Consider the following 25,951-nt stretch of genomic DNA (forward strand, 5'->3'; position numbering starts at 1 on the left):
CGCCGGCCGCGGGGAGGCGCTCTTGCGCCGGGCAGCGTTGATGATATTTCTCGCTAAAAGGGCCTGCAGCTGGCGGCTGGGAGGCCGCACCTCAGGCTCGGGGCGCAGCGGGGACTCGGAACGCTCGCTCCACGAGGGCGACATGGGCGGCGGCGGCGGCGGCAAGGGCGGGGGACTGCCCATGTTGCTCCCGCGGCCGGGCTCCCACGGCCCCGGGCTCACCCAGCCATCCAGGCTGCTAGGGGGCCGGGACGCGGCCGGCGTCCAGGGCGGGGAGGTGGGCAGGCTCTCGCGGCGGTCCTGAGGAGAAAGCAGAGAGGGCGGAGGCAGGCGTTAGTGTGGCGGCTTGGGGACCCGGCGTGTTTCGGGAAGAGCCTGTTGTCTGGGAACCTGAGGCAGGCAGCGAAGCACAGGTGGCCCTTGGCCGGGTGGCGCCTCTCCCCGCGTTTGTCCCCAGAGGAGGCAGAGGCCTGGCGGGACTCTTCGAGTGTCGTGGTTTCCTTTTCAAGGCCTCAGTAATTTATCCAGGGGCTAATAGTACCCATGTTGAGGTAAAAAAAAAAAAAAAAAAAAAAAAGTGACAAGAGTCAGCCAGGTCGCCGGGGCGCTGGCGCCTCACCTACTGGCGGTCACCACAGAGAAACCCTTTTTGAGGGTCACAGATGAAATTACTCAGGTGGAGAGCACTGGGCCAGGGGACCCAGAGCACTCCGCCTCAGGGCAGCGGGCGAGGGCTCCCAATGTATTGCTTTCCACAGAAGCTTAAACCTGGGGACCCTTTGGGTGAAGTGACCTGAATTTTAGAAACACTCCTGTTGTTACTCAGATTTTTGAGGAAAGCCCTTTAACCTCCGTCCTGACGCTGTGCTCGGCTCCTCGTTTTCTCCTTGAATGCCAGAGCAGGAAAGAAGTGTTCAGTGGCAGACGAAAATACAAAAGGAAGTTGGTTTTGACCTGGACTGCTGGCCAAGCCGAGGGGGCAGGGTTGAGATTTCCAGAGCCTGGCTCTCCCCTCTGAGGACTTGGGAGTTTGGTAGCTTCATACTTAGCCGTTCTCTCTCATGAGCTCCTCAGGACAGACTGAGGGAACTGGCATATCACCCCTGTTTACAGTAAATGATGCCGGTGTAGGCTATCTCCTCAGGAAATTGTGTGTGTGTGTTTGTGAGAGAGAGAGAGAAAGAGAGAGACTGTTGCTGCTAAGTGCAGCCATGCTTGGTTTGAGGGTGGAAGGTTTAGGGATCCAGGGCCAGCACACAGCTCCTACACCTTCCCACCAGACGCCAGCATACCCAGTTTCCTCAGGCTACCAATCTGATCCAGTTCACCTGCAGTCCATTTTTCAGAGTTCAGGGCCAGCGGAGCCATCCAGTGCCCCCTACCTAAACCAAAATCTAGAACCAGCCCCAAAAGCCATTCTTTGCTCCAGTCAGTGATCAGCCATTGCCACGCCAGTCATCCTCTCACTCATCTAATCTCCTCCAATCGGGAACCTGGCCCCTCCCCAAAAGACACAGGTTGTGTGCGTTCTCCACACAGCAGGCAGCAGGAGCTGTTAGATGCAGACTAACAAGTTGGAGTCCTTGTACCTGAAGAGGAATGGGACACAGTGTCATTGTCATGGGATAGCAAAATGGGGGTGAGCCCTAGAGCCCTCCTGTGATCACACAGGCTCCCAGTCTTAGTTGAAGTTCAGTACAACCTACCCCTGCTACTCCTGTTTAGGTTCACACCCCTCTGGGAGTAGCAGAAGTGGGTTGTACTGAACAGGACATTTCCTGGGGGATTTCGGTCTGTCAGGCTAGCTTCAGGAAGCAGACTCCATTGCTCAGGGAGAGAAGCTAGGAGGGAGGGCTGAATCCCAGGACCAAATAGCAGGGAGGGGAGGCTAACTCCCCATCACAGTGCCATCTTGTACAGGGAGGTGGGACTAAGAGCTCATGGCCCTGGGCTGGCCAACAACCACCCTGACAGAGGCCAAAAAAGGCACAGACTGTGCACTGTGTGAGGGCATACTGCTGAACTCTGTGTGATACTGTCACCTATACTCGATCCCCTGCCCCTTGAGTTCCTCTGCCCAGTCCCTGCGAGGCTTGAGCTTCTAGAAAGAAGGGGAGGGGGAGGTGCCAAAGGTGGGCTTGGCCTCACCTGAGAGTGGGACCACAGTGCCCCTCTCTGGGCAAAGGATGCCCTGGCAGGAGGAGAGGATGCCTGAGAGCTGAGTCCTGACCTGCTAGATTACCTACACTTGGATGTGACCTCTCGCCTTGATCTCCTGTCCTGCTAGGAGGAAGCAGGCCCTGGCCCCGGGCCTGACCCTGATCCAGCTTGACTCTGCCTATTGCAGCAGTAATGGTGCGCTGTGGTCAGAGCCTATGAAATACCTTCTCAAGATTTCTTAGCCCAGCTCTCCCTTTACACAGATGGGAAGGCTGAGGCCAATCCAGGGGTCTCTTTTGTGGCCTCAAGTTTTCCCTTTGTTCTCCATCCTTCCTACAGTTGTGCCCCAATCTCCCAGCTAGTGTGTCTCAAAGATTTCCATTGGCCTAGAATCCATGCCTGGGGAGATGAGGAAGGGTTTCCAACCCAGCCAAAAATGACACTGGAGGCAGAATAATGCAGGAAGCATTTATTGAGCGTCAGAACAGAATGCTACAGGAGGCAAGAGGCAAGATACTAGCAAGCTCTAGTGGGTTAGAGGGAAGACTGACAATAAGAGGGCCGAAGGCACAGCTTGCCAAGGCTGCCTCCTTCTGGCTATTACGGGAAATTCAGGTAGAGGTGGCCCCTCAGGCTACTTCATTCGCCCAGGCCTGGCAATGTCTCCTCCCTAAGAGGTCCTTAGCTCCAATCTCCACTGCTATAAGAGGTCCCTGCAGCAGGCAGGGGACAGATGTTTCAGCCAATGTGGCTGCCTTTCGTCTTCCTGCCAGCAGGGCCTAAGGCCCTGGACACCATTTGGGACCACATCTTTATTCTAAAGCTCCCCCCCCAACTCTTCTTCCATCCTGACCCTGGCTCGCTTTCTCCACCCTCACTCAGGGGTTCCAGACCCAATATCGCCCTGAGGGGTAACTCCCGCCCTTATCCCATCCTTCCACCCCGCCCATCACACTCTCCTTCTTCTCTAGCTACATCCTGTCATCCTTCCACCCACACATACTGTTAATCCTGTCCCCTGGAGGAGTGAGGCTGCCAATGCCAGTCTCTAGAGGGCACCACTGTGCCAATTCAGCCAGGCACAGTACCTGGCTGAATCAGAAGCCACTGAAGTGTATGCAATGGTTGGAGCCACGAAAGTGTATGCAATGGTTGGCTGTTGTAGCAGCCAGCCCCCCCACCTCCACCACCAAGTCATGGGGAGTTGGGCATTAGCTGGGGAGGAGGCAGATCCCACTCTAACAGGTGTGAGACACACTGAGCGATGAGAGTGAGGAAGGGGCACGTTCTAGGGCGGTCAGAAACGCGGGCACAGTGTAGCCTCAGCCTCACCCCTCATTCATGCTCCCCTGCCCCACTGCCCTGTGTTCAGGCCCACAGGATCTCTACCTCCCTGCATTTACTGCTTCCTTATACCGTGAAGTACATTCCAGGCCTGGAGGGGCCCTGGGTCGTCCATCCCCGCCTTCGCTGTAGTGAGGGCTGCCTGCTTTCTTCCCCTGACTACAAACCCTTGGTCTCTGTCTCGGCAAGAGGTTATCCCCAACCCGTGAGTCACAGATAAAGCCTCGGGATCCCTCTGTGTCCCTCAGCTCTGCTTGGAATCCGGAACCCGTCATGTGTAGGCTCAGAAGGCTCGGGGCCCAGGCCTGGGGGGAGTTTGTGCCTTGGAACCTCTGAGGTGGGCTGTGACGGGAAGGGCGAGAGGCAGAGGCTGGGACACTCTTCCTGCCTCCCCAGAAGAGGCAGCCGGGCACCTTGAGCTGGCCTGGGACACTTCTCTAAAGGTCACCGGGTAAAAATAGCGGTTGTCTGGGAAGAGACGGAAAACAGCTGCTTCTGCCCAGGCGGTGGCGGTGCCAGGGAACTGGACGCGCAGGGCAGGGTCTGTGTGGGTCGTGGGGAGCCCAGGGGAGTTGGGGGTGGGGGAACGCGGCAAGCTGGGGGGCTCCTATCCTCAGGACACATGCTGGGGGGTTTGTCGCCTTGAAAGCTATGTTAAACAGGTGGGGCAGCCGAGGGTCAGAAAAACGAAGAGTCTTGCCCAACATGAGGCAAAAAGATAGCAGAACAAAGGCTAGAAACCAAGTTGGGGTCCCTGCCCCAGACCCAGCAGGGTCGCAGTGCAGGGGTCCCCCAAGCCCGGTCACTCTTCCTTCTGCAGCTCAGGCCGCGTGGGGTGGTTGTGGGCCGGAGCGGCGGGGGCTTTAGGTGGTGCAGGAGGCTTCTGTGGGGAGGCTGCCCCGCTTGAGCCGCAGGCTGCCCGTCCACCCGCGGGGGCAGATGTTGTAGCCAAGGATGCCGGGCGATTTGGCCCCGGAGTCCTCGGAGTCGAGGGACATGTCGGAGTCCGTGGGCGAGCGGCGATAGGGGAAGGGCCTGGGTGGCGTGGGCAGCGGGCTCCGGGGCCTGGCACAGGACGGGGCCCCGACTGGCAGCGGGCTCCGCAGGATCGGGGCGAACACGACCCCAGGCGCCGCCAGAGGGCCGGCCCGCGCGGGCTGCGGCGAGCGCATGCGCGGCGGCGGCGGCGGCGGCGGCGGCGGCGGCGCCCGGGGCGGGGAGAAGGCACGCAGGTTCTCGGCGCCCGCCGGCCGCGGGGAGGCGCTCTTGCGCCGGGCAGCGTTGATGATATTTCTCGCTAAAAGGGCCTGCAGCTGGCGGCTGGGAGGCCGCACCTCAGGCTCGGGGCGCAGCGGGGACTCGGAACGCTCGCTCCACGAGGGCGACATGGGCGGCGGCGGCGGCGGCAAGGGCGGGGGACTGCCCATGTTGCTCCCGCGGCCGGGCTCCCACGGCCCCGGGCTCACCCAGCCATCCAGGCTGCTAGGGGGCCGGGACGCGGCCGGCGTCCAGGGCGGGGAGGTGGGCAGGCTCTCGCGGCGGTCCTGAGGAGAAAGCAGAGAGGGCGGAGGCAGGCGTTAGTGTGGCGGCTTGGGGACCCGGCGTGTTTCGGGAAGAGCCTGTTGTCTGGGAACCTGAGGCAGGCAGCGAAGCACAGGTGGCCCTTGGCCGGGTGGCGCCTCTCCCCGCGTTTGTCCCCAGAGGAGGCAGAGGCCTGGCGGGACTCTTCGAGTGTCGTGGTTTCCTTTTCAAGGCCTCAGTAATTTATCCAGGGGCTAATAGTACCCATGTTGAGGTAAAAAAAAAAAAAAAAAAAAAAAAAGTGACAAGAGTCAGCCAGGTCGCCGGGGCGCTGGCGCCTCACCTACTGGCGGTCACCACAGAGAAACCCTTTTTGAGGGTCACAGATGAAATTACTCAGGTGGAGAGCACTGGGCCAGGGGACCCAGAGCACTCCGCCTCAGGGCAGCGGGCGAGGGCTCCCAATGTATTGCTTTCCACAGAAGCTTAAACCTGGGGACCCTTTGGGTGAAGTGACCTGAATTTTAGAAACACTCCTGTTGTTACTCAGATTTTTGAGGAAAGCCCTTTAACCTCCGTCCTGACGCTGTGCTCGGCTCCTCGTTTTCTCCTTGAATGCCAGAGCAGGAAAGAAGTGTTCAGTGGCAGACGAAAATACAAAAGGAAGTTGGTTTTGACCTGGACTGCTGGCCAAGCCGAGGGGGCAGGGTTGAGATTTCCAGAGCCTGGCTCTCCCCTCTGAGGACTTGGGAGTTTGGTAGCTTCATACTTAGCCGTTCTCTCTCATGAGCTCCTCAGGACAGACTGAGGGAACTGGCATATCACCCCTGTTTACAGTAAATGATGCCGGTGTAGGCTATCTCCTCAGGAAATTGTGTGTGTGTGTTTGTGAGAGAGAGAGAGAAAGAGAGAGACTGTTGCTGCTAAGTGCAGCCATGCTTGGTTTGAGGGTGGAAGGTTTAGGGATCCAGGGCCAGCACACAGCTCCTACACCTTCCCACCAGACGCCAGCATACCCAGTTTCCTCAGGCTACCAATCTGATCCAGTTCACCTGCAGTCCATTTTTCAGAGTTCAGGGCCAGCGGAGCCATCCAGTGCCCCCTACCTAAACCAAAATCTAGAACCAGCCCCAAAAGCCATTCTTTGCTCCAGTCAGTGATCAGCCATTGCCACGCCAGTCATCCTCTCACTCATCTAATCTCCTCCAATCGGGAACCTGGCCCCTCCCCAAAAGACACAGGTTGTGTGCGTTCTCCACACAGCAGGCAGCAGGAGCTGTTAGATGCAGACTAACAAGTTGGAGTCCTTGTACCTGAAGAGGAATGGGACACAGTGTCATTGTCATGGGATAGCAAAATGGGGGTGAGCCCTAGAGCCCTCCTGTGATCACACAGGCTCCCAGTCTTAGTTGAAGTTCAGTACAACCTACCCCTGCTACTCCTGTTTAGGTTCACACCCCTCTGGGAGTAGCAGAAGTGGGTTGTACTGAACAGGACATTTCCTGGGGGATTTCGGTCTGTCAGGCTAGCTTCAGGAAGCAGACTCCATTGCTCAGGGAGAGAAGCTAGGAGGGAGGGCTGAATCCCAGGACCAAATAGCAGGGAGGGGAGGCTAACTCCCCATCACAGTGCCATCTTGTACAGGGAGGTGGGACTAAGAGCTCATGGCCCTGGGCTGGCCAACAACCACCCTGACAGAGGCCAAAAAAGGCACAGACTGTGCACTGTGTGAGGGCATACTGCTGAACTCTGTGTGATACTGTCACCTATACTCGATCCCCTGCCCCTTGAGTTCCTCTGCCCAGTCCCTGCGAGGCTTGAGCTTCTAGAAAGAAGGGGAGGGGGAGGTGCCAAAGGTGGGCTTGGCCTCACCTGAGAGTGGGACCACAGTGCCCCTCTCTGGGCAAAGGATGCCCTGGCAGGAGGAGAGGATGCCTGAGAGCTGAGTCCTGACCTGCTAGATTACCTACACTTGGATGTGACCTCTCGCCTTGATCTCCTGTCCTGCTAGGAGGAAGCAGGCCCTGGCCCCGGGCCTGACCCTGATCCAGCTTGACTCTGCCTATTGCAGCAGTAATGGTGCGCTGTGGTCAGAGCCTATGAAATACCTTCTCAAGATTTCTTAGCCCAGCTCTCCCTTTACACAGATGGGAAGGCTGAGGCCAATCCAGGGGTCTCTTTTGTGGCCTCAAGTTTTCCCTTTGTTCTCCATCCTTCCTACAGTTGTGCCCCAATCTCCCAGCTAGTGTGTCTCAAAGATTTCCATTGGCCTAGAATCCATGCCTGGGGAGATGAGGAAGGGTTTCCAACCCAGCCAAAAATGACACTGGAGGCAGAATAATGCAGGAAGCATTTATTGAGCGTCAGAACAGAATGCTACAGGAGGCAAGAGGCAAGATACTAGCAAGCTCTAGTGGGTTAGAGGGAAGACTGACAATAAGAGGGCCGAAGGCACAGCTTGCCAAGGCTGCCTCCTTCTGGCTATTACGGGAAATTCAGGTAGAGGTGGCCCCTCAGGCTACTTCATTCGCCCAGGCCTGGCAATGTCTCCTCCCTAAGAGGTCCTTAGCTCCAATCTCCACTGCTATAAGAGGTCCCTGCAGCAGGCAGGGGACAGATGTTTCAGCCAATGTGGCTGCCTTTCGTCTTCCTGCCAGCAGGGCCTAAGGCCCTGGACACCATTTGGGACCACATCTTTATTCTAAAGCTCCCCCCCCAACTCTTCTTCCATCCTGACCCTGGCTCGCTTTCTCCACCCTCACTCAGGGGTTCCAGACCCAATATCGCCCTGAGGGGTAACTCCCGCCCTTATCCCATCCTTCCACCCCGCCCATCACACTCTCCTTCTTCTCTAGCTACATCCTGTCATCCTTCCACCCACACATACTGTTAATCCTGTCCCCTGGAGGAGTGAGGCTGCCAATGCCAGTCTCTAGAGGGCACCACTGTGCCAATTCAGCCAGGCACAGTACCTGGCTGAATCAGAAGCCACTGAAGTGTATGCAATGGTTGGAGCCACGAAAGTGTATGCAATGGTTGGCTGTTGTAGCAGCCAGCCCCCCCACCTCCACCACCAAGTCATGGGGAGTTGGGCATTAGCTGGGGAGGAGGCAGATCCCACTCTAACAGGTGTGAGACACACTGAGCGATGAGAGTGAGGAAGGGGCACGTTCTAGGGCGGTCAGAAACGCGGGCACAGTGTAGCCTCAGCCTCACCCCTCATTCATGCTCCCCTGCCCCACTGCCCTGTGTTCAGGCCCACAGGATCTCTACCTCCCTGCATTTACTGCTTCCTTATACCGTGAAGTACATTCCAGGCCTGGAGGGGCCCTGGGTCGTCCATCCCCGCCTTCGCTGTAGTGAGGGCTGCCTGCTTTCTTCCCCTGACTACAAACCCTTGGTCTCTGTCTCGGCAAGAGGTTATCCCCAACCCGTGAGTCACAGATAAAGCCTCGGGATCCCTCTGTGTCCCTCAGCTCTGCTTGGAATCCGGAACCCGTCATGTGTAGGCTCAGAAGGCTCGGGGCCCAGGCCTGGGGGGAGTTTGTGCCTTGGAACCTCTGAGGTGGGCTGTGACGGGAAGGGCGAGAGGCAGAGGCTGGGACACTCTTCCTGCCTCCCCAGAAGAGGCAGCCGGGCACCTTGAGCTGGCCTGGGACACTTCTCTAAAGGTCACCGGGTAAAAATAGCGGTTGTCTGGGAAGAGACGGAAAACAGCTGCTTCTGCCCAGGCGGTGGCGGTGCCAGGGAACTGGACGCGCAGGGCAGGGTCTGTGTGGGTCGTGGGGAGCCCAGGGGAGTTGGGGGTGGGGGAACGCGGCAAGCTGGGGGGCTCCTATCCTCAGGACACATGCTGGGGGGTTTGTCGCCTTGAAAGCTATGTTAAACAGGTGGGGCAGCCGAGGGTCAGAAAAACGAAGAGTCTTGCCCAACATGAGGCAAAAAGATAGCAGAACAAAGGCTAGAAACCAAGTTGGGGTCCCTGCCCCAGACCCAGCAGGGTCGCAGTGCAGGGGTCCCCCAAGCCCGGTCACTCTTCCTTCTGCAGCTCAGGCCGCGTGGGGTGGTTGTGGGCCGGAGCGGCGGGGGCTTTAGGTGGTGCAGGAGGCTTCTGTGGGGAGGCTGCCCCGCTTGAGCCGCAGGCTGCCCGTCCACCCGCGGGGGCAGATGTTGTAGCCAAGGATGCCGGGCGATTTGGCCCCGGAGTCCTCGGAGTCGAGGGACATGTCGGAGTCCGTGGGCGAGCGGCGATAGGGGAAGGGCCTGGGTGGCGTGGGCAGCGGGCTCCGGGGCCTGGCACAGGACGGGGCCCCGACTGGCAGCGGGCTCCGCAGGATCGGGGCGAACACGACCCCAGGCGCCGCCAGAGGGCCGGCCCGCGCGGGCTGCGGCGAGCGCATGCGCGGCGGCGGCGGCGGCGGCGGCGGCGGCGGCGCCCGGGGCGGGGAGAAGGCACGCAGGTTCTCGGCGCCCGCCGGCCGCGGGGAGGCGCTCTTGCGCCGGGCAGCGTTGATGATATTTCTCGCTAAAAGGGCCTGCAGCTGGCGGCTGGGAGGCCGCACCTCAGGCTCGGGGCGCAGCGGGGACTCGGAACGCTCGCTCCACGAGGGCGACATGGGCGGCGGCGGCGGCGGCAAGGGCGGGGGACTGCCCATGTTGCTCCCGCGGCCGGGCTCCCACGGCCCCGGGCTCACCCAGCCATCCAGGCTGCTAGGGGGCCGGGACGCGGCCGGCGTCCAGGGCGGGGAGGTGGGCAGGCTCTCGCGGCGGTCCTGAGGAGAAAGCAGAGAGGGCGGAGGCAGGCGTTAGTGTGGCGGCTTGGGGACCCGGCGTGTTTCGGGAAGAGCCTGTTGTCTGGGAACCTGAGGCAGGCAGCGAAGCACAGGTGGCCCTTGGCCGGGTGGCGCCTCTCCCCGCGTTTGTCCCCAGAGGAGGCAGAGGCCTGGCGGGACTCTTCGAGTGTCGTGGTTTCCTTTTCAAGGCCTCAGTAATTTATCCAGGGGCTAATAGTACCCATGTTGAGGTAAAAAAAAAAAAAAAAAAAAAAAAAGTGACAAGAGTCAGCCAGGTCGCCGGGGCGCTGGCGCCTCACCTACTGGCGGTCACCACAGAGAAACCCTTTTTGAGGGTCACAGATGAAATTACTCAGGTGGAGAGCACTGGGCCAGGGGACCCAGAGCACTCCGCCTCAGGGCAGCGGGCGAGGGCTCCCAATGTATTGCTTTCCACAGAAGCTTAAACCTGGGGACCCTTTGGGTGAAGTGACCTGAATTTTAGAAACACTCCTGTTGTTACTCAGATTTTTGAGGAAAGCCCTTTAACCTCCGTCCTGACGCTGTGCTCGGCTCCTCGTTTTCTCCTTGAATGCCAGAGCAGGAAAGAAGTGTTCAGTGGCAGACGAAAATACAAAAGGAAGTTGGTTTTGACCTGGACTGCTGGCCAAGCCGAGGGGGCAGGGTTGAGATTTCCAGAGCCTGGCTCTCCCCTCTGAGGACTTGGGAGTTTGGTAGCTTCATACTTAGCCGTTCTCTCTCATGAGCTCCTCAGGACAGACTGAGGGAACTGGCATATCACCCCTGTTTACAGTAAATGATGCCGGTGTAGGCTATCTCCTCAGGAAATTGTGTGTGTGTGTTTGTGAGAGAGAGAGAGAAAGAGAGAGACTGTTGCTGCTAAGTGCAGCCATGCTTGGTTTGAGGGTGGAAGGTTTAGGGATCCAGGGCCAGCACACAGCTCCTACACCTTCCCACCAGACGCCAGCATACCCAGTTTCCTCAGGCTACCAATCTGATCCAGTTCACCTGCAGTCCATTTTTCAGAGTTCAGGGCCAGCGGAGCCATCCAGTGCCCCCTACCTAAACCAAAATCTAGAACCAGCCCCAAAAGCCATTCTTTGCTCCAGTCAGTGATCAGCCATTGCCACGCCAGTCATCCTCTCACTCATCTAATCTCCTCCAATCGGGAACCTGGCCCCTCCCCAAAAGACACAGGTTGTGTGCGTTCTCCACACAGCAGGCAGCAGGAGCTGTTAGATGCAGACTAACAAGTTGGAGTCCTTGTACCTGAAGAGGAATGGGACACAGTGTCATTGTCATGGGATAGCAAAATGGGGGTGAGCCCTAGAGCCCTCCTGTGATCACACAGGCTCCCAGTCTTAGTTGAAGTTCAGTACAACCTACCCCTGCTACTCCTGTTTAGGTTCACACCCCTCTGGGAGTAGCAGAAGTGGGTTGTACTGAACAGGACATTTCCTGGGGGATTTCGGTCTGTCAGGCTAGCTTCAGGAAGCAGACTCCATTGCTCAGGGAGAGAAGCTAGGAGGGAGGGCTGAATCCCAGGACCAAATAGCAGGGAGGGGAGGCTAACTCCCCATCACAGTGCCATCTTGTACAGGGAGGTGGGACTAAGAGCTCATGGCCCTGGGCTGGCCAACAACCACCCTGACAGAGGCCAAAAAAGGCACAGACTGTGCACTGTGTGAGGGCATACTGCTGAACTCTGTGTGATACTGTCACCTATACTCGATCCCCTGCCCCTTGAGTTCCTCTGCCCAGTCCCTGCGAGGCTTGAGCTTCTAGAAAGAAGGGGAGGGGGAGGTGCCAAAGGTGGGCTTGGCCTCACCTGAGAGTGGGACCACAGTGCCCCTCTCTGGGCAAAGGATGCCCTGGCAGGAGGAGAGGATGCCTGAGAGCTGAGTCCTGACCTGCTAGATTACCTACACTTGGATGTGACCTCTCGCCTTGATCTCCTGTCCTGCTAGGAGGAAGCAGGCCCTGGCCCCGGGCCTGACCCTGATCCAGCTTGACTCTGCCTATTGCAGCAGTAATGGTGCGCTGTGGTCAGAGCCTATGAAATACCTTCTCAAGATTTCTTAGCCCAGCTCTCCCTTTACACAGATGGGAAGGCTGAGGCCAATCCAGGGGTCTCTTTTGTGGCCTCAAGTTTTCCCTTTGTTCTCCATCCTTCCTACAGTTGTGCCCCAATCTCCCAGCTAGTGTGTCTCAAAGATTTCCATTGGCCTAGAATCCATGCCTGGGGAGATGAGGAAGGGTTTCCAACCCAGCCAAAAATGACACTGGAGGCAGAATAATGCAGGAAGCATTTATTGAGCGTCAGAACAGAATGCTACAGGAGGCAAGAGGCAAGATACTAGCAAGCTCTAGTGGGTTAGAGGGAAGACTGACAATAAGAGGGCCGAAGGCACAGCTTGCCAAGGCTGCCTCCTTCTGGCTATTACGGGAAATTCAGGTAGAGGTGGCCCCTCAGGCTACTTCATTCGCCCAGGCCTGGCAATGTCTCCTCCCTAAGAGGTCCTTAGCTCCAATCTCCACTGCTATAAGAGGTCCCTGCAGCAGGCAGGGGACAGATGTTTCAGCCAATGTGGCTGCCTTTCGTCTTCCTGCCAGCAGGGCCTAAGGCCCTGGACACCATTTGGGACCACATCTTTATTCTAAAGCTCCCCCCCCAACTCTTCTTCCATCCTGACCCTGGCTCGCTTTCTCCACCCTCACTCAGGGGTTCCAGACCCAATATCGCCCTGAGGGGTAACTCCCGCCCTTATCCCATCCTTCCACCCCGCCCATCACACTCTCCTTCTTCTCTAGCTACATCCTGTCATCCTTCCACCCACACATACTGTTAATCCTGTCCCCTGGAGGAGTGAGGCTGCCAATGCCAGTCTCTAGAGGGCACCACTGTGCCAATTCAGCCAGGCACAGTACCTGGCTGAATCAGAAGCCACTGAAGTGTATGCAATGGTTGGAGCCACGAAAGTGTATGCAATGGTTGGCTGTTGTAGCAGCCAGCCCCCCCACCTCCACCACCAAGTCATGGGGAGTTGGGCATTAGCTGGGGAGGAGGCAGATCCCACTCTAACAGGTGTGAGACACACTGAGCGATGAGAGTGAGGAAGGGGCACGTTCTAGGGCGGTCAGAAACGCGGGCACAGTGTAGCCTCAGCCTCACCCCTCATTCATGCTCCCCTGCCCCACTGCCCTGTGTTCAGGCCCACAGGATCTCTACCTCCCTGCATTTACTGCTTCCTTATACCGTGAAGTACATTCCAGGCCTGGAGGGGCCCTGGGTCGTCCATCCCCGCCTTCGCTGTAGTGAGGGCTGCCTGCTTTCTTCCCCTGACTACAAACCCTTGGTCTCTGTCTCGGCAAGAGGTTATCCCCAACCCGTGAGTCACAGATAAAGCCTCGGGATCCCTCTGTGTCCCTCAGCTCTGCTTGGAATCCGGAACCCGTCATGTGTAGGCTCAGAAGGCTCGGGGCCCAGGCCTGGGGGGAGTTTGTGCCTTGGAACCTCTGAGGTGGGCTGTGACGGGAAGGGCGAGAGGCAGAGGCTGGGACACTCTTCCTGCCTCCCCAGAAGAGGCAGCCGGGCACCTTGAGCTGGCCTGGGACACTTCTCTAAAGGTCACCGGGTAAAAATAGCGGTTGTCTGGGAAGAGACGGAAAACAGCTGCTTCTGCCCAGGCGGTGGCGGTGCCAGGGAACTGGACGCGCAGGGCAGGGTCTGTGTGGGTCGTGGGGAGCCCAGGGGAGTTGGGGGTGGGGGAACGCGGCAAGCTGGGGGGCTCCTATCCTCAGGACACATGCTGGGGGGTTTGTCGCCTTGAAAGCTATGTTAAACAGGTGGGGCAGCCGAGGGTCAGAAAAACGAAGAGTCTTGCCCAACATGAGGCAAAAAGATAGCAGAACAAAGGCTAGAAACCAAGTTGGGGTCCCTGCCCCAGACCCAGCAGGGTCGCAGTGCAGGGGTCCCCCAAGCCCGGTCACTCTTCCTTCTGCAGCTCAGGCCGCGTGGGGTGGTTGTGGGCCGGAGCGGCGGGGGCTTTAGGTGGTGCAGGAGGCTTCTGTGGGGAGGCTGCCCCGCTTGAGCCGCAGGCTGCCCGTCCACCCGCGGGGGCAGATGTTGTAGCCAAGGATGCCGGGCGATTTGGCCCCGGAGTCCTCGGAGTCGAGGGACATGTCGGAGTCCGTGGGCGAGCGGCGATAGGGGAAGGGCCTGGGTGGCGTGGGCAGCGGGCTCCGGGGCCTGGCACAGGACGGGGCCCCGACTGGCAGCGGGCTCCGCAGGATCGGGGCGAACACGACCCCAGGCGCCGCCAGAGGGCCGGCCCGCGCGGGCTGCGGCGAGCGCATGCGCGGCGGCGGCGGCGGCGGCGGCGGCGGCGGCGCCCGGGGCGGGGAGAAGGCACGCAGGTTCTCGGCGCCCGCCGGCCGCGGGGAGGCGCTCTTGCGCCGGGCAGCGTTGATGATATTTCTCGCTAAAAGGGCCTGCAGCTGGCGGCTGGGAGGCCGCACCTCAGGCTCGGGGCGCAGCGGGGACTCGGAACGCTCGCTCCACGAGGGCGACATGGGCGGCGGCGGCGGCGGCAAGGGCGGGGGACTGCCCATGTTGCTCCCGCGGCCGGGCTCCCACGGCCCCGGGCTCACCCAGCCATCCAGGCTGCTAGGGGGCCGGGACGCGGCCGGCGTCCAGGGCGGGGAGGTGGGCAGGCTCTCGCGGCGGTCCTGAGGAGAAAGCAGAGAGGGCGGAGGCAGGCGTTAGTGTGGCGGCTTGGGGACCCGGCGTGTTTCGGGAAGAGCCTGTTGTCTGGGAACCTGAGGCAGGCAGCGAAGCACAGGTGGCCCTTGGCCGGGTGGCGCCTCTCCCCGCGTTTGTCCCCAGAGGAGGCAGAGGCCTGGCGGGACTCTTCGAGTGTCGTGGTTTCCTTTTCAAGGCCTCAGTAATTTATCCAGGGGCTAATAGTACCCATGTTGAGGTAAAAAAAAAAAAAAAAAAAAAAAAAGTGACAAGAGTCAGCCAGGTCGCCGGGGCGCTGGCGCCTCACCTACTGGCGGTCACCACAGAGAAACCCTTTTTGAGGGTCACAGATGAAATTACTCAGGTGGAGAGCACTGGGCCAGGGGACCCAGAGCACTCCGCCTCAGGGCAGCGGGCGAGGGCTCCCAATGTATTGCTTTCCACAGAAGCTTAAACCTGGGGACCCTTTGGGTGAAGTGACCTGAATTTTAGAAACACTCCTGTTGTTACTCAGATTTTTGAGGAAAGCCCTTTAACCTCCGTCCTGACGCTGTGCTCGGCTCCTCGTTTTCTCCTTGAATGCCAGAGCAGGAAAGAAGTGTTCAGTGGCAGACGAAAATACAAAAGGAAGTTGGTTTTGACCTGGACTGCTGGCCAAGCCGAGGGGGCAGGGTTGAGATTTCCAGAGCCTGGCTCTCCCCTCTGAGGACTTGGGAGTTTGGTAGCTTCATACTTAGCCGTTCTCTCTCATGAGCTCCTCAGGACAGACTGAGGGAACTGGCATATCACCCCTGTTTACAGTAAATGATGCCGGTGTAGGCTATCTCCTCAGGAAATTGTGTGTGTGTGTTTGTGAGAGAGAGAGAGAAAGAGAGAGACTGTTGCTGCTAAGTGCAGCCATGCTTGGTTTGAGGGTGGAAGGTTTAGGGATCCAGGGCCAGCACACAGCTCCTACACCTTCCCACCAGACGCCAGCATACCCAGTTTCCTCAGGCTACCAATCTGATCCAGTTCACCTGCAGTCCATTTTTCAGAGTTCAGGGCCAGCGGAGCCATCCAGTGCCCCCTACCTAAACCAAAATCTAGAACCAGCCCCAAAAGCCATTCTTTGCTCCAGTCAGTGATCAGCCATTGCCACGCCAGTCATCCTCTCACTCCCCTCCCCAAAAGACACAGGTTGTGTGCGTTCTCCACACAGCAGGCAGCAGGAGCTGTTAGATGCAGACTAACAAGTTGGAGTCCTTGTACCTGAAGAGGAATGGGACACAGTGTCATTGTCATGGGATAGCAAAATGGGGGTGAGCCCTAGAGCCCTCCTGTGATCACACAGGCTCCCAGTCTTAGTTGAAGTTCAGTACAACCTACCCCTGCTACTCCTGTTTAGGTTCACACCCCACTGGGAGTAGCAGAAGTGGGTTGTACTGAACAGGACATTTCCTGGGGGATTTCGGTCTGTCAGGCTAGCTTCAGGAAGCAGACTCCATTGCTCAGGGAGAGAAGCTAGGAGGGAGGGCTGAATCCCAGGACCAAATAGCAGGGAGGGGAGGCTAACTCCCCATCACAGTGCCATCTTGTACAGGGAGGTGGGACTAAGAGCTCATGGCCCTGGGCTGGCCAACAACCACCCTGACAGAGGCCAAAAAAGGCACAGGCTGTGTACTGGGGAGGCATGACTTTCTAGAGCTCTCTAAGGGGGTGTTTTTCATCTGTGGTGTGTCCACAAGGGGAAATGTTGGGACCAACATGTGGAATTAGTCAGATTCCATACCAGGCTGCAAATCAGAGTGGCTTAGGCATGGGAAGGCAGCAGCTCAGCACTGGGAGATGGGGGACCAAAGCCTGAGCTGATCCTCACTTCCTTGGCTGGGTACAACTGTGTGTGACTAAAAGTGCACGATACAGAACTGTTGACTTTCTGTCAGAGCGCAGGGTACCCTACACACGTAAATGCCTTGGAAATAAAGAAGCACGCACTCAACCCAACACCAGCCCCAAGGCTGGGCATAGGATGGGAGTATAAGCATGAGTAGGGCCTGGTCAGTCGTGGGCTGTCAGAGAGACCAGACCACCTTCTACAATCCCAGAGGCCTGGTCATCCAAGGTTACACAGGAGTCAGGTGCAGAGCTGGGGCTAGATCTCAGTTCTCAGGACTCCACTGGCAGTTTGTTTCCATCCTCTGGGGGCAGCAACTTCCAGGAGCCAGGAGTGACAGTGACAAATGTGGGAAATGGTCACATTTAGATAAAAGAGAAGGAGGGCCCTAAAGAGTGAATGCCTTGGCTATGGGCATTTCAATTCCACTTGTAAAGAATGCAAACAAACCTGGCCCTAAGGAGTAGTCCCCACCCCACCCCCATCTCCATCCACTCCTACCCCCACCAGCACGGCAGAAAGTTCCAACAGGGTGCTGGGCCCCAGGTGCCTACTCAGGGCAGATCCTGTCACACGGGGGCTGCAGGCAGCATGCTAGAACACACCCACACTCAACACACGTGTATTTGGCAGGCCAAACCAATGAGGATGAGCCCTGGCTGTCAGCAGCAGTGCAGAAGAAAAGAAGCAGCGAGACGGATTTGAGGCAGAGTGTATTAAGGACAGGAGAGGAAACAGAGTCAGGGGGAAGAGTTGGGGCAGGGTGGAGGGTGGGTTCTTCCATGGCTGGCTCTCAGGGTCTAAGGGAACTGGAGTCCGGAAGTAGAGGTGTCTCCCTGTACCAGAAGGGAACTGGCAACTCCCCCACGCATGCCCCCTTGCTGTGCAATGAGCTCACTGGGAAGGCACCCCTGTTCCCATGGTGACCAGCCCAGAGCTCAGGAAAATTGCAGGCTCAGCCCAGCAGGGCACCGCCTCCACCACCCAGCACCCCTCGGGGAGCCCAAAATAAGGCTGGGGGTGAGAAAGTGGGTGGTCCTCAGCCCCCAGCCTTGGGAAGCTTCCATCTGAGTCCTGCCTCTTGCGTCTATATTCTAAAAGCCCCCACAAAGCCTGGTATGGGGGAACTGCCTCACCTTAAAGGTGCCAGAGCCTCTGGGGACCTCTGACTACCTGACCCCACAAAGTCACTCAGGAATGGGGACCCTGCCATTAGTCTGCTGGGATCCAGGTTTCTCCTGTCTTAGGCTTCTCCTTGCAGCCTCAAGTCTGACTCTCCCTCCACTTCAAGCTGCTATGCTCACTCCTAGCCCTTATCCCATTCCAGGTAGCTGTGGCTGAGCAATCCCAGCTGCCTGCAGCAGCTCATTCCAGCACACCTTCACATCTAACACCACCTGCTCTTGGCAATAGTCTACTTCCTTTCAGTCTCTTCCCTTAGCACTTACAAGGCCTATCTCTCAAAACACCAGCCCATCTTCTCAGTCCTCACAGCTTATCACAGCAAGAAGGGCCTTCACTGTATATGTGAGAAAACTGAGGCCCAGAGAGGGGAAATGACTAAAGTCACACAGCAAATGAGGGGCTGTTATGGGGATCAGAGCTGTCCCCTGAGCCACCCACCCCCACCTTGCTTCTCTCTTTGGGCCCCATTCCATTGCACCCAGCTAATGTTTTATGGTTGGGCAATTCTTGGCTGAGACTGAAGCCAAAATAGCCAATGACTGATAATCAGGGGCCACTCTGCTGGCCACTCAAATATATCTGCATAACCTTCTGCAGGGCTCTCCTGCTTTCTCGGGGATCCCCTGGGACATCCTCCCACCCAGAACAACCAGGCTAGGACTGAGATTTATGGCTGGGCCAGGCATCTCCCTTGGGGGGAACCGAGGCTGGGAGGGAGCATAGGGCAGCTCCCAGAGGTGAAAAAAGTCTCAGACAGCAGGGATGGGTGAGTCCACCGCACATGGAGAAGAGGATAGGCGAAGGGCAGGCAGAGCTCTCTGAAGCGGCGAGAAGGAGACCCACGACGTCCAGAAGGCAGAGGCAGAAGAGACAGGCCCGTGGAGGCGAGAGTCCAGCAACAGGAAGCAAGATGTCAGGAGCCTGGGCCCCCCAGGAGTGCTGAGGAGGCAAAGCCCTGGCTGGCCAAGTCCACAGGCACAGGCAGGCTGTGGCTACCCGGGACCCCCCCACCCCTTTGCTGGCCATGCCCCAGCGAGACTCTGGTTTCAGATTGGGCTCCCTGAAGCTTGCACAGGCAACAGGAAGCCCGGTCCTCGTGAGTCCTGTCTTTGTAGCCCTTCTCCCAGCCTGACTAGGTTGGAGTCCAACCCCCTCAGCAGGATGGAGGGGGAACCTGCTAGCAGAGAGGGGAGGCAAATCACCCAGAGTTCCGCGACTGGCCGGAGGCAGCTTTGGGCCCCCAAGCCACATGGGCTCTGTGGCCTCCTCACCCAGTCCAGTCCCTTTCCTGCTGGCTACACAGGCTCTCCATCTGGCCTGGGTAGAGGGGCCCTTCAAGGCAGTGGGATCCCCCTGTGGGGGGCCATTACTTGAAGCAGAAGGAAGGTTTCCACACCTGAGCCTCAATCCCGGCAGTGCGGGTAGAGAAGGAAGGCCTGGGTGCCTGCTTGGCTCTGGGAGACCAGGCCCTGGAGGGCGACACGGGGGAGATGTCGCTGCCGTAGGTGGGGCTCACAGCAGTGGGCTGCAGGCCATCCTGGCCCAGCGAGGTGTAGAGGCCTGGAGAGGAGCGGGCAGGCCTTGGCAGTGCAGGGGATGGTGGGAGGGATGCCTTGGGCAGACTGGGCACCAAGTCCAGGGAGCTGGGTTTGGCTGGGGAGGCAGCTCTGGGTGAGGCAGCTCTGGGCGAGGACCTGGCAGGCTCTTTGATGGGCGAGAGGGCGAAGAGCGAGGGGCGCATGTGGTACTGCGGTGGCTGCTTGGTGGGCTCTGGACGCAGGACCCCGTTCTCGGGCAGGTAGCCATGGTAGAGAGAGGCAGGTGGGGTCCGTGCCGGGCTGCGAGAGGCCACTCGCAAGCCCCCAGGAGCACTAGTGGAGTATTTCCAGGACGAAGGCAGGGACATGGTAGGGGAGGGACAGCGAGCCAGCTCGGCGGCTGTCGGGCCTGCAGACTCGATGACATACTTCTCCATGCGTGACTGGCGGCGGGCATACAGCTCAGCCCCCTTCCCCGAGGCCTCTGACAGGTTCTGGTTGGGTCTAGGCTTTGGCTTGGCCTGGATGCGGGGGGACTTGAGGCAGGAGGCCCACTCGGGCACGGTCTCCTCTGCTGCCGCTGCAGGACTGGCCCTGTCCCGAGGGACCAGCTCCTGCTGGAAGTTGGAGGCCTCGGCACCCAGGGCGAAGGGCTCCTCCTCCACACCAGCCTCCCCTTGGTCCCTCTGCCTGCGCTTCTCATCAGCCGTTTGCACCAGATCCAGCAGGTCAGGGTTCGGAGTGGTTTTGGGCTTCTCCACGAAGGTGAACATGGACTTGCGGCTGCCCCGGCGGGCCATTGACTCGTCCAAAATTCCTGTCTTGCTGGCAGGAGCTGCCTGGCCTTTCCGATGAGAAGGCTTGGGGTCAGAGCTGGGGTACAAGGCAGAGTAGGATGGGGGAGAGCGAACTCGGGAAGCTGGGGGAGCCGCTGACAGGGTCTCGGCATAGGTGGGGGGCGGGGTAAAGTGCCCCAAGGGACGTCTCTCCATGACTGGGCTTCGCTGCCCCACCAGCCTCCTCTCCACCATGGGGCTTGGGGACATCACGTGTCTCTGTGGCCGTGGGCTCCTGTCTGCCATAGTTGTGGGCTGGGGAGCCACAGCCTTCTCCCCAAGATGCCGTCTCTCCACCATGGGGCTCCTTTCTACTTGGCCGCTGCCACTGGATGCCTGCATCCCAAAGGGCCTGGCCGTCCTGTTGACCACCGAAGGGGGCTTGGCCAGTGTGAGGTGGACCTCGCTGTATGCCTTGGTGGGTGTGGTGGCAGCTGCCTGTCCACACATGTCTGGTTCTGATGCCAGCCTGAAGGCGCTGGGCTGTGCATCGATGAGTAGGGAACTTGACAGAAAATCGGGGCCATGGGGCCCAGAGCTGGAGATGGGTGTGACTTCCCGGGAGAAGGCGCTGGTGGTGGTCAGTGGGGTTGACACCTTATCAATGAGCAGTGTGCTGAACATCACCTCCTCCCCTGCCTGTGCTGGGGATTGCCCATCAGGGCCTGGGGCACTGGGCGGCTGGGAATCTGGAACAGAGCCATTGGAGGAGAACAGTCCCTTGGAGGTGTTCTGCAGGTTGTTGGCCGGTGTCCTGGCAGTTGCCACTGGGTTCTGATTGACGTCTGTGGCTGGTGGGTTGTGGGTGCTGTTGGAAGCTGGTGTGGCAGTGAGAGTGGTACTGGCTGAGGAGAGGTTTTGGTTGGCATCTGTGGCTGGGCTATGGTCCTCAGCTGGAGGAGGGGTCGGTGGGGACTGTTGGGTCTCCCGGCTCTGGGACAGATGCAGCCCATTGGCTGTCAGCAGGGCTGCATTCTCCTTCAGATAAACCACCAGTGGGACCTCCTCCTCCTCACTGGCCACCTTCTCCAGGTGCCGCAGCAGGCTGGCCTCCTCAGAGTAGCCCTCCATGCTGCGGCCGGGGTCCCCTCTGTTGGGGCTCTGGGGACCAGGCTGGCTTGGAGGGGCTGGCTCAGGCAGTAAGGTAACGCTCAGGCTGAGCTCCCTCTGCACATGGCCCTTGGGGCTGTCAGGGAGTGCTCTGAGGGATTCCTGGCCGGGCTTCCGTCCCCGCTGGCCGTGGCTCTCCAAGGTGAACTCGTTCACTCGCTGCCGACGCCGGTTGAAGAGCTGAACACCACGGGAGTTGGAGCTAGGTGGGGTGGTCAGCTGGGCCGCGATCTGCTGGCTCCACGCTTTTGCCTCTTTCAGGTCCTTCTCAGTGAAGCTAGTGCTCCGGCCCAAGGCTGCAGAGGGAACAGAGGCCCGCTTAGCAAATGGGTATCAGCACCACGAGGCATGCATGCACGCGCACATGCACACAGGCTAGCATGAGCTCACCCAGGGCCCTCCTGCTCATGGTCCCTCTCTTTAGAATTTCCTGCACTTGGTCTTCATTATAAAGACTCTTGCCCCGCCCTTTATGATCCTGCTCCAGCATCCCCTGATCATGCCTTCAGGACTAACTGGTCTTTTCTCTGGGTTCCCCATGAAAGCTAGTGATGGGGCATGTCACCAAACTGTGCCCAAACACCTCACTTCAGAAGTCATCTTTCACTCCTCTCCATCTACCCATCTCCTTTCCCACTTGCCCCTGACATGCTGGTTTCTTTGTGTCTCTTGAAAATGCCACAGTGGTACTACCCCAGGGCTTTAGAGTCCACTGTCCCCTCTGCTAGGAATAATCTTTCACCAGAAGTGAAAGATTATTATTGCTTTCTTCTTACAGCTCAAGCCTCGGCTTCAAAGTCACTTCACTGGAGGGGCCTTCCCTTCCCCTGTCATATCTCTTCATAGTTTTCCTTACAACTTGAGGTTTACCTGTCCATGACGTGTCTGCTCGCCTTGGAAAATGGGTGTACAGGGGCAAGGACCCAGCTTGACCTGTTTGTCCCCCCAACCTGGATTGCAGCAGTGCCTCAAGTGCCGCTCCTCACCTGTGAGCTCCCTCTCCCAGGGCCCTTGACATTTTCAAACCAATGTTGTCATCTGCTTGGATTGTATGTAGAGGAGCTGCCAATATTCCCCCTGTCTAGAGTGGGAAACACGGTCACATGATCCAAAGAAAATCAGAACACGGTCCCCCGTGAGACACTTGTTCCACCCTGAGTACTGCTCCTTAGCACCAGCTACCTGCCACTGTCTGCGTCCTCTGCCCCCCTCAGAATACCATCCCATTGTAAGGAGCACCCGCTTAGAAGTTCCCACAGGTTCACACTAGGACACTGTGTCCTTTCCTGTTCTCACAACAGCACTGTGAGACTAGCATGACTTGCACTTGTCTTTCAGAAGGGGAAACTGACCTGAGCTCTTACAGGTAAAGATGGGCTAGAACCAGTTTTGTCTAGGTCCACAGCTCATGTTCAAGCCATCTGCTTACCCTAATTTCTGGTCACTTTGAGATATATGCGGGGACAAAGTCAGCAGGGCATGAGGCTAGGGTCAAGCCCCCATTAGTCCCTAAATTCACTTGGGCCACCATTCCTCTCTTTACTCCCTGGTGTTCAGCTGGCACACAGTTGGTAAGCAACATGTGCTAGCTGAACAATGAGCAAACAAACCAACAGTTTTGGGTGGATTGGCCTGTGGCAGGGTCAGGAGCTCAGTAGCTGGGGACATTCCTCCCTCTAACACCCTTTACCTCCTCTCCAAATGGGAAGCTAATTAGTTCTTGAGGAATCTGACTCTGTCCTCCCTCCTCCCTGGCTTTCATTAGCAGGGGGCCATGACCTGCCAAGTCTCCAGAGACCGTCTTTCTTGGCACCCTGCCAGCCGCTCTCACAGTTCACTGACTGGGAGGGCCAGTAGGCAGGAGCAGTTTCACCACCACCCAAGTACAGATAGGAAAACTGAGTCTGGAGAATGGCCAGGACAGAGTCCACTGAGAGCAGACAGTAGCCTCACTAGGTTCAGACAAGGCAGCCACAGGCTCTCTGGTCTCAATCTCCTCCCTACCTCCTCCCGTCTGGGCCTGGCTATCTCCCACCTGTTGGAAACTGAGAGCATGCACAGCCTACCCCACCTGCCCGTGATACCTGCTGCCCATGAAGACTCCCCTGAGAATGGAAGAGTTTAGCCAGACTGCTCCTCTGGGGGGAGATGGGTGAGGGGTCGTCAGTCACACAAGAGGGCCCCCCACTCCTGCATTGTTGGTCTCCTCTGCTCATTGGAGGCCCAAATCTGAACTCAGCCATTTGCTTAGCTATACAACTATGGCAAGTGACTGCACCTCTCAGGGCCCTGGCCTCCTTAACTGAGAAGGGTTGGAATTGGATCAGGGTGGGAGGATATGGTAGGAAGGGGTGTGTATGTGTTTGTCACAGAACGTTAGGTTTGGAGGGCCCCAATTAGGTTGTGAATGCCAAGGGCTCATTATCAAGTCCAGGTGGACAGGACAGCGGGTTCTTGTTACCCTTAGACAGGGTGGCAATTGCTAACCCTACTCAAGTCCCTGGGAGGCGTCAGATCCACCAGCAAAGGAGATTCAATCTGTGGAAGGGGTTCCAGCAGGCCACACAGCAGGGGCTTCCAGGAGTAAGTGGGGAATGGGGCTCACTGCCCATGAATTTAGAAGCTCAGTCTCTGGGTCCAGTTCCTGGCTCCCCCAAAACACGGCCTTGGGTGTATAAGTGTATAAGCAGGTGAACTGCTTACAAGTTTACCTGGCGAGAGTGCTTCATCCCAAGGAGGTGCCATCCCCTAACACCTTCACCACCACCCTGACGTGCCCTGCCTCCTCTTGGCTGTGGTTCTTCGCCCAGCTTGATAGCCTTGCAAAAGATCAGAGATGAGTCCCTTTCCCTCCAGGGGACACAGAAGGTTCACATGCCACAACAGCAACCAGCTAGGCTGACACTGCTGGGGCACTGACTGCACTGAGGCTCACATGTGCTCTTTCCACGTCCCACCTGCCTCATGAAGCAGCTCTTCAAGCAGGAGCTAGCATTGCACATGCTTAAGTGAGCAAACAGGGACTCAGAGAGGTTGTGTGAGCTGCCCGAGGCCACAGAGCCAGACAGGGGTGTAGCTGGGTACCGACCATGCCAGGCTCAGAGAAAGTGCTTTGGTGTGAATCATCCAGACCTCTCAATGCCTCTACAGTTTGCTGCAGTTCTCCTTACTTTTCTGCCTCCATTCCATTCCCCAGGTGGGCTCTAGAAGGTGCTGGGTTTAGAAAAGTCCCCAAATGCCAAAGCATGAAGAAGGATCCTTAGAGAGGAGCTAGCCTGGGAGGTGCAGAGAGGAGGCTGCTGACTCCCAGAAGGGCTCATTCACAGCCTCCACCTCTGTGAGCTTGGAACTACCCTCAGGCTACTGTTCTGGGCTAAGAGGAACCAGAAGAGGCCAGGGGGTGAGAGAGCCCTGCCCCCTGAGGACAGCTCCCAGGCCTCCCAGCCCTGCCCGCAGTGACTCCATGGAAAAGGAATTTGGCGGGAGGTTTGGGCCAGACCCAGCCAGCAACCCAGATGACTTTTGCCACCCTGCACAAACAAAGCTGGGAGAAGTGGGATAGAGAGGGGGTTGTGGGAGGGCAGGAGGAGGGAGGCTTGTCCAACAAAAGGCACCCCAGAGACCCTTGCCCCAGGGCAGCAAGGGGACAAGCACCATGGAAAAGTCCCCAAGACTAGGGAACTGCCACTTCTGGCAGTGGCCCAGGCAGCTGGTCCAAGATTGTACTCCCTGGTGTCAGAGAGGCGGGAAGCGGCCAAGGGCGCCTGCCTCAGCCCTCACTCTGCCTGGCTGCAGCCAGCACCTGACGACTCCTTCTCTTGGATGCAGACAGGTTGGGATGTTAGCCCTCTCAAACCCCTCTGGGCCCTGGATGTGAAGACAGGTCTTAAAGAGAGGAAAGCGGTAGAAGGCAGACTCAGGGAAGAGCGGCTTAGGGTAGTGAAAGAAGTGGGTCCCATAGAGTGAGTCCTGAAGAGTGGGAGGGAGGCGAGAAGGCCCGATCTAGGCGGCTGGCCGGGGCACTCACTCAAGCTGCCCCTGGCAGCCAGGCTCTGGACTGTGCACTTCATGCTCACCACCTGTCTATCTCAAGAGCCCTAGAGATGCTTCCTGCCACCCTCCTCCATCTCTGTTTTGCAGACAAAACCAGGGCTCAGAGAGACCTTCCTGGGGCATCTAGCCTGAGGGTGGCAGAGCCAGGATTCAAAGACCCAGCTAGTCTGGCTGCAGAGTGGTACCTGCTGGACTCGAGGGTGGGGCAGCACCCAGGACGGCTCCAGTGTTCCTGGAGAGTGGCCCACAGAGGCCGGCTGCCCTACCCCATGCTCAGTACCCTTCTGAGCATCTAGCTGCCTGCAACAGCTCACACTTGCTCTCTACAGAAGAGCTGATATGCTTATTCTTACTAAGGTGGAGATGACTGATAGGGCATGTAAGGCTGAGGGAATGGAAAACTCTTAAGGTGAAGAGTCAGAAGACCACCCCTCGCCCCCTCGGGTTCCAGTTTTGCTCAGGCAAGAACAACCTCACCGTTTCCCTCCCCTTTTCTCAGACTCTGGCCCCCATGGGGCCTGTCTGGACCAAGAAATTGCAGGAGGGAGACGGGCAGGGGAGGCCAGAGCAGAAGGTCAGAATAGGGAGAATTCAAGGAAATAGTTCTTCACACAGCTGCCGTCAATGGGAGGGTCTGGACCTGGCTTGGCAGGGTGGGCCAGGGGGCCAGAGACGCTGGCTGGAGGCAGGCCACTGTGATGGCTGGAAGGCTTGGCAACCAAGACGGGTAAACAGGCTGAGTAAACTGCCCCCCTGGCAGGCTCAGGAAGAAACCAATGGCTGGCTGCTGCTCAACC

At 58.2% G+C, this 25,951-nt stretch overlaps 1 protein-coding gene across 3 annotated transcripts in view; it reads right to left on the minus strand.

Annotated features, from left to right (window-relative positions):
• Positions 1-25,951, minus strand: part of SYNPO (synaptopodin) — a 219,785-nt gene that overhangs the window by 160,422 nt on the left and 33,412 nt on the right. For 2 of the 3 annotated variants that reach the window (XM_036497046.2, XM_058677414.1), the window contains 2 exons: positions 19,014-21,397; positions 12,802-14,546 (listed from right to left, as the gene is read on the minus strand). In XM_036497046.2, coding sequence (XP_036352939.2) covers positions 13,866-14,546; positions 19,014-21,397 — 3,065 coding nt within the window. In that variant the 3' untranslated portion in view covers positions 12,802-13,865. Of the gene's footprint in view, positions 1-12,801; positions 14,547-18,628; positions 21,398-25,951 lie in introns of those variants that run through there. The other variant, XR_009247158.1, reaches the window with a different exon arrangement.

Source organism: Ochotona princeps, chromosome 19 (genome assembly GCF_030435755.1).
Source record: "Ochotona princeps isolate mOchPri1 chromosome 19, mOchPri1.hap1, whole genome shotgun sequence".
Lineage (NCBI taxonomy): Eukaryota > Metazoa > Chordata > Mammalia > Lagomorpha > Ochotonidae > Ochotona > Ochotona princeps.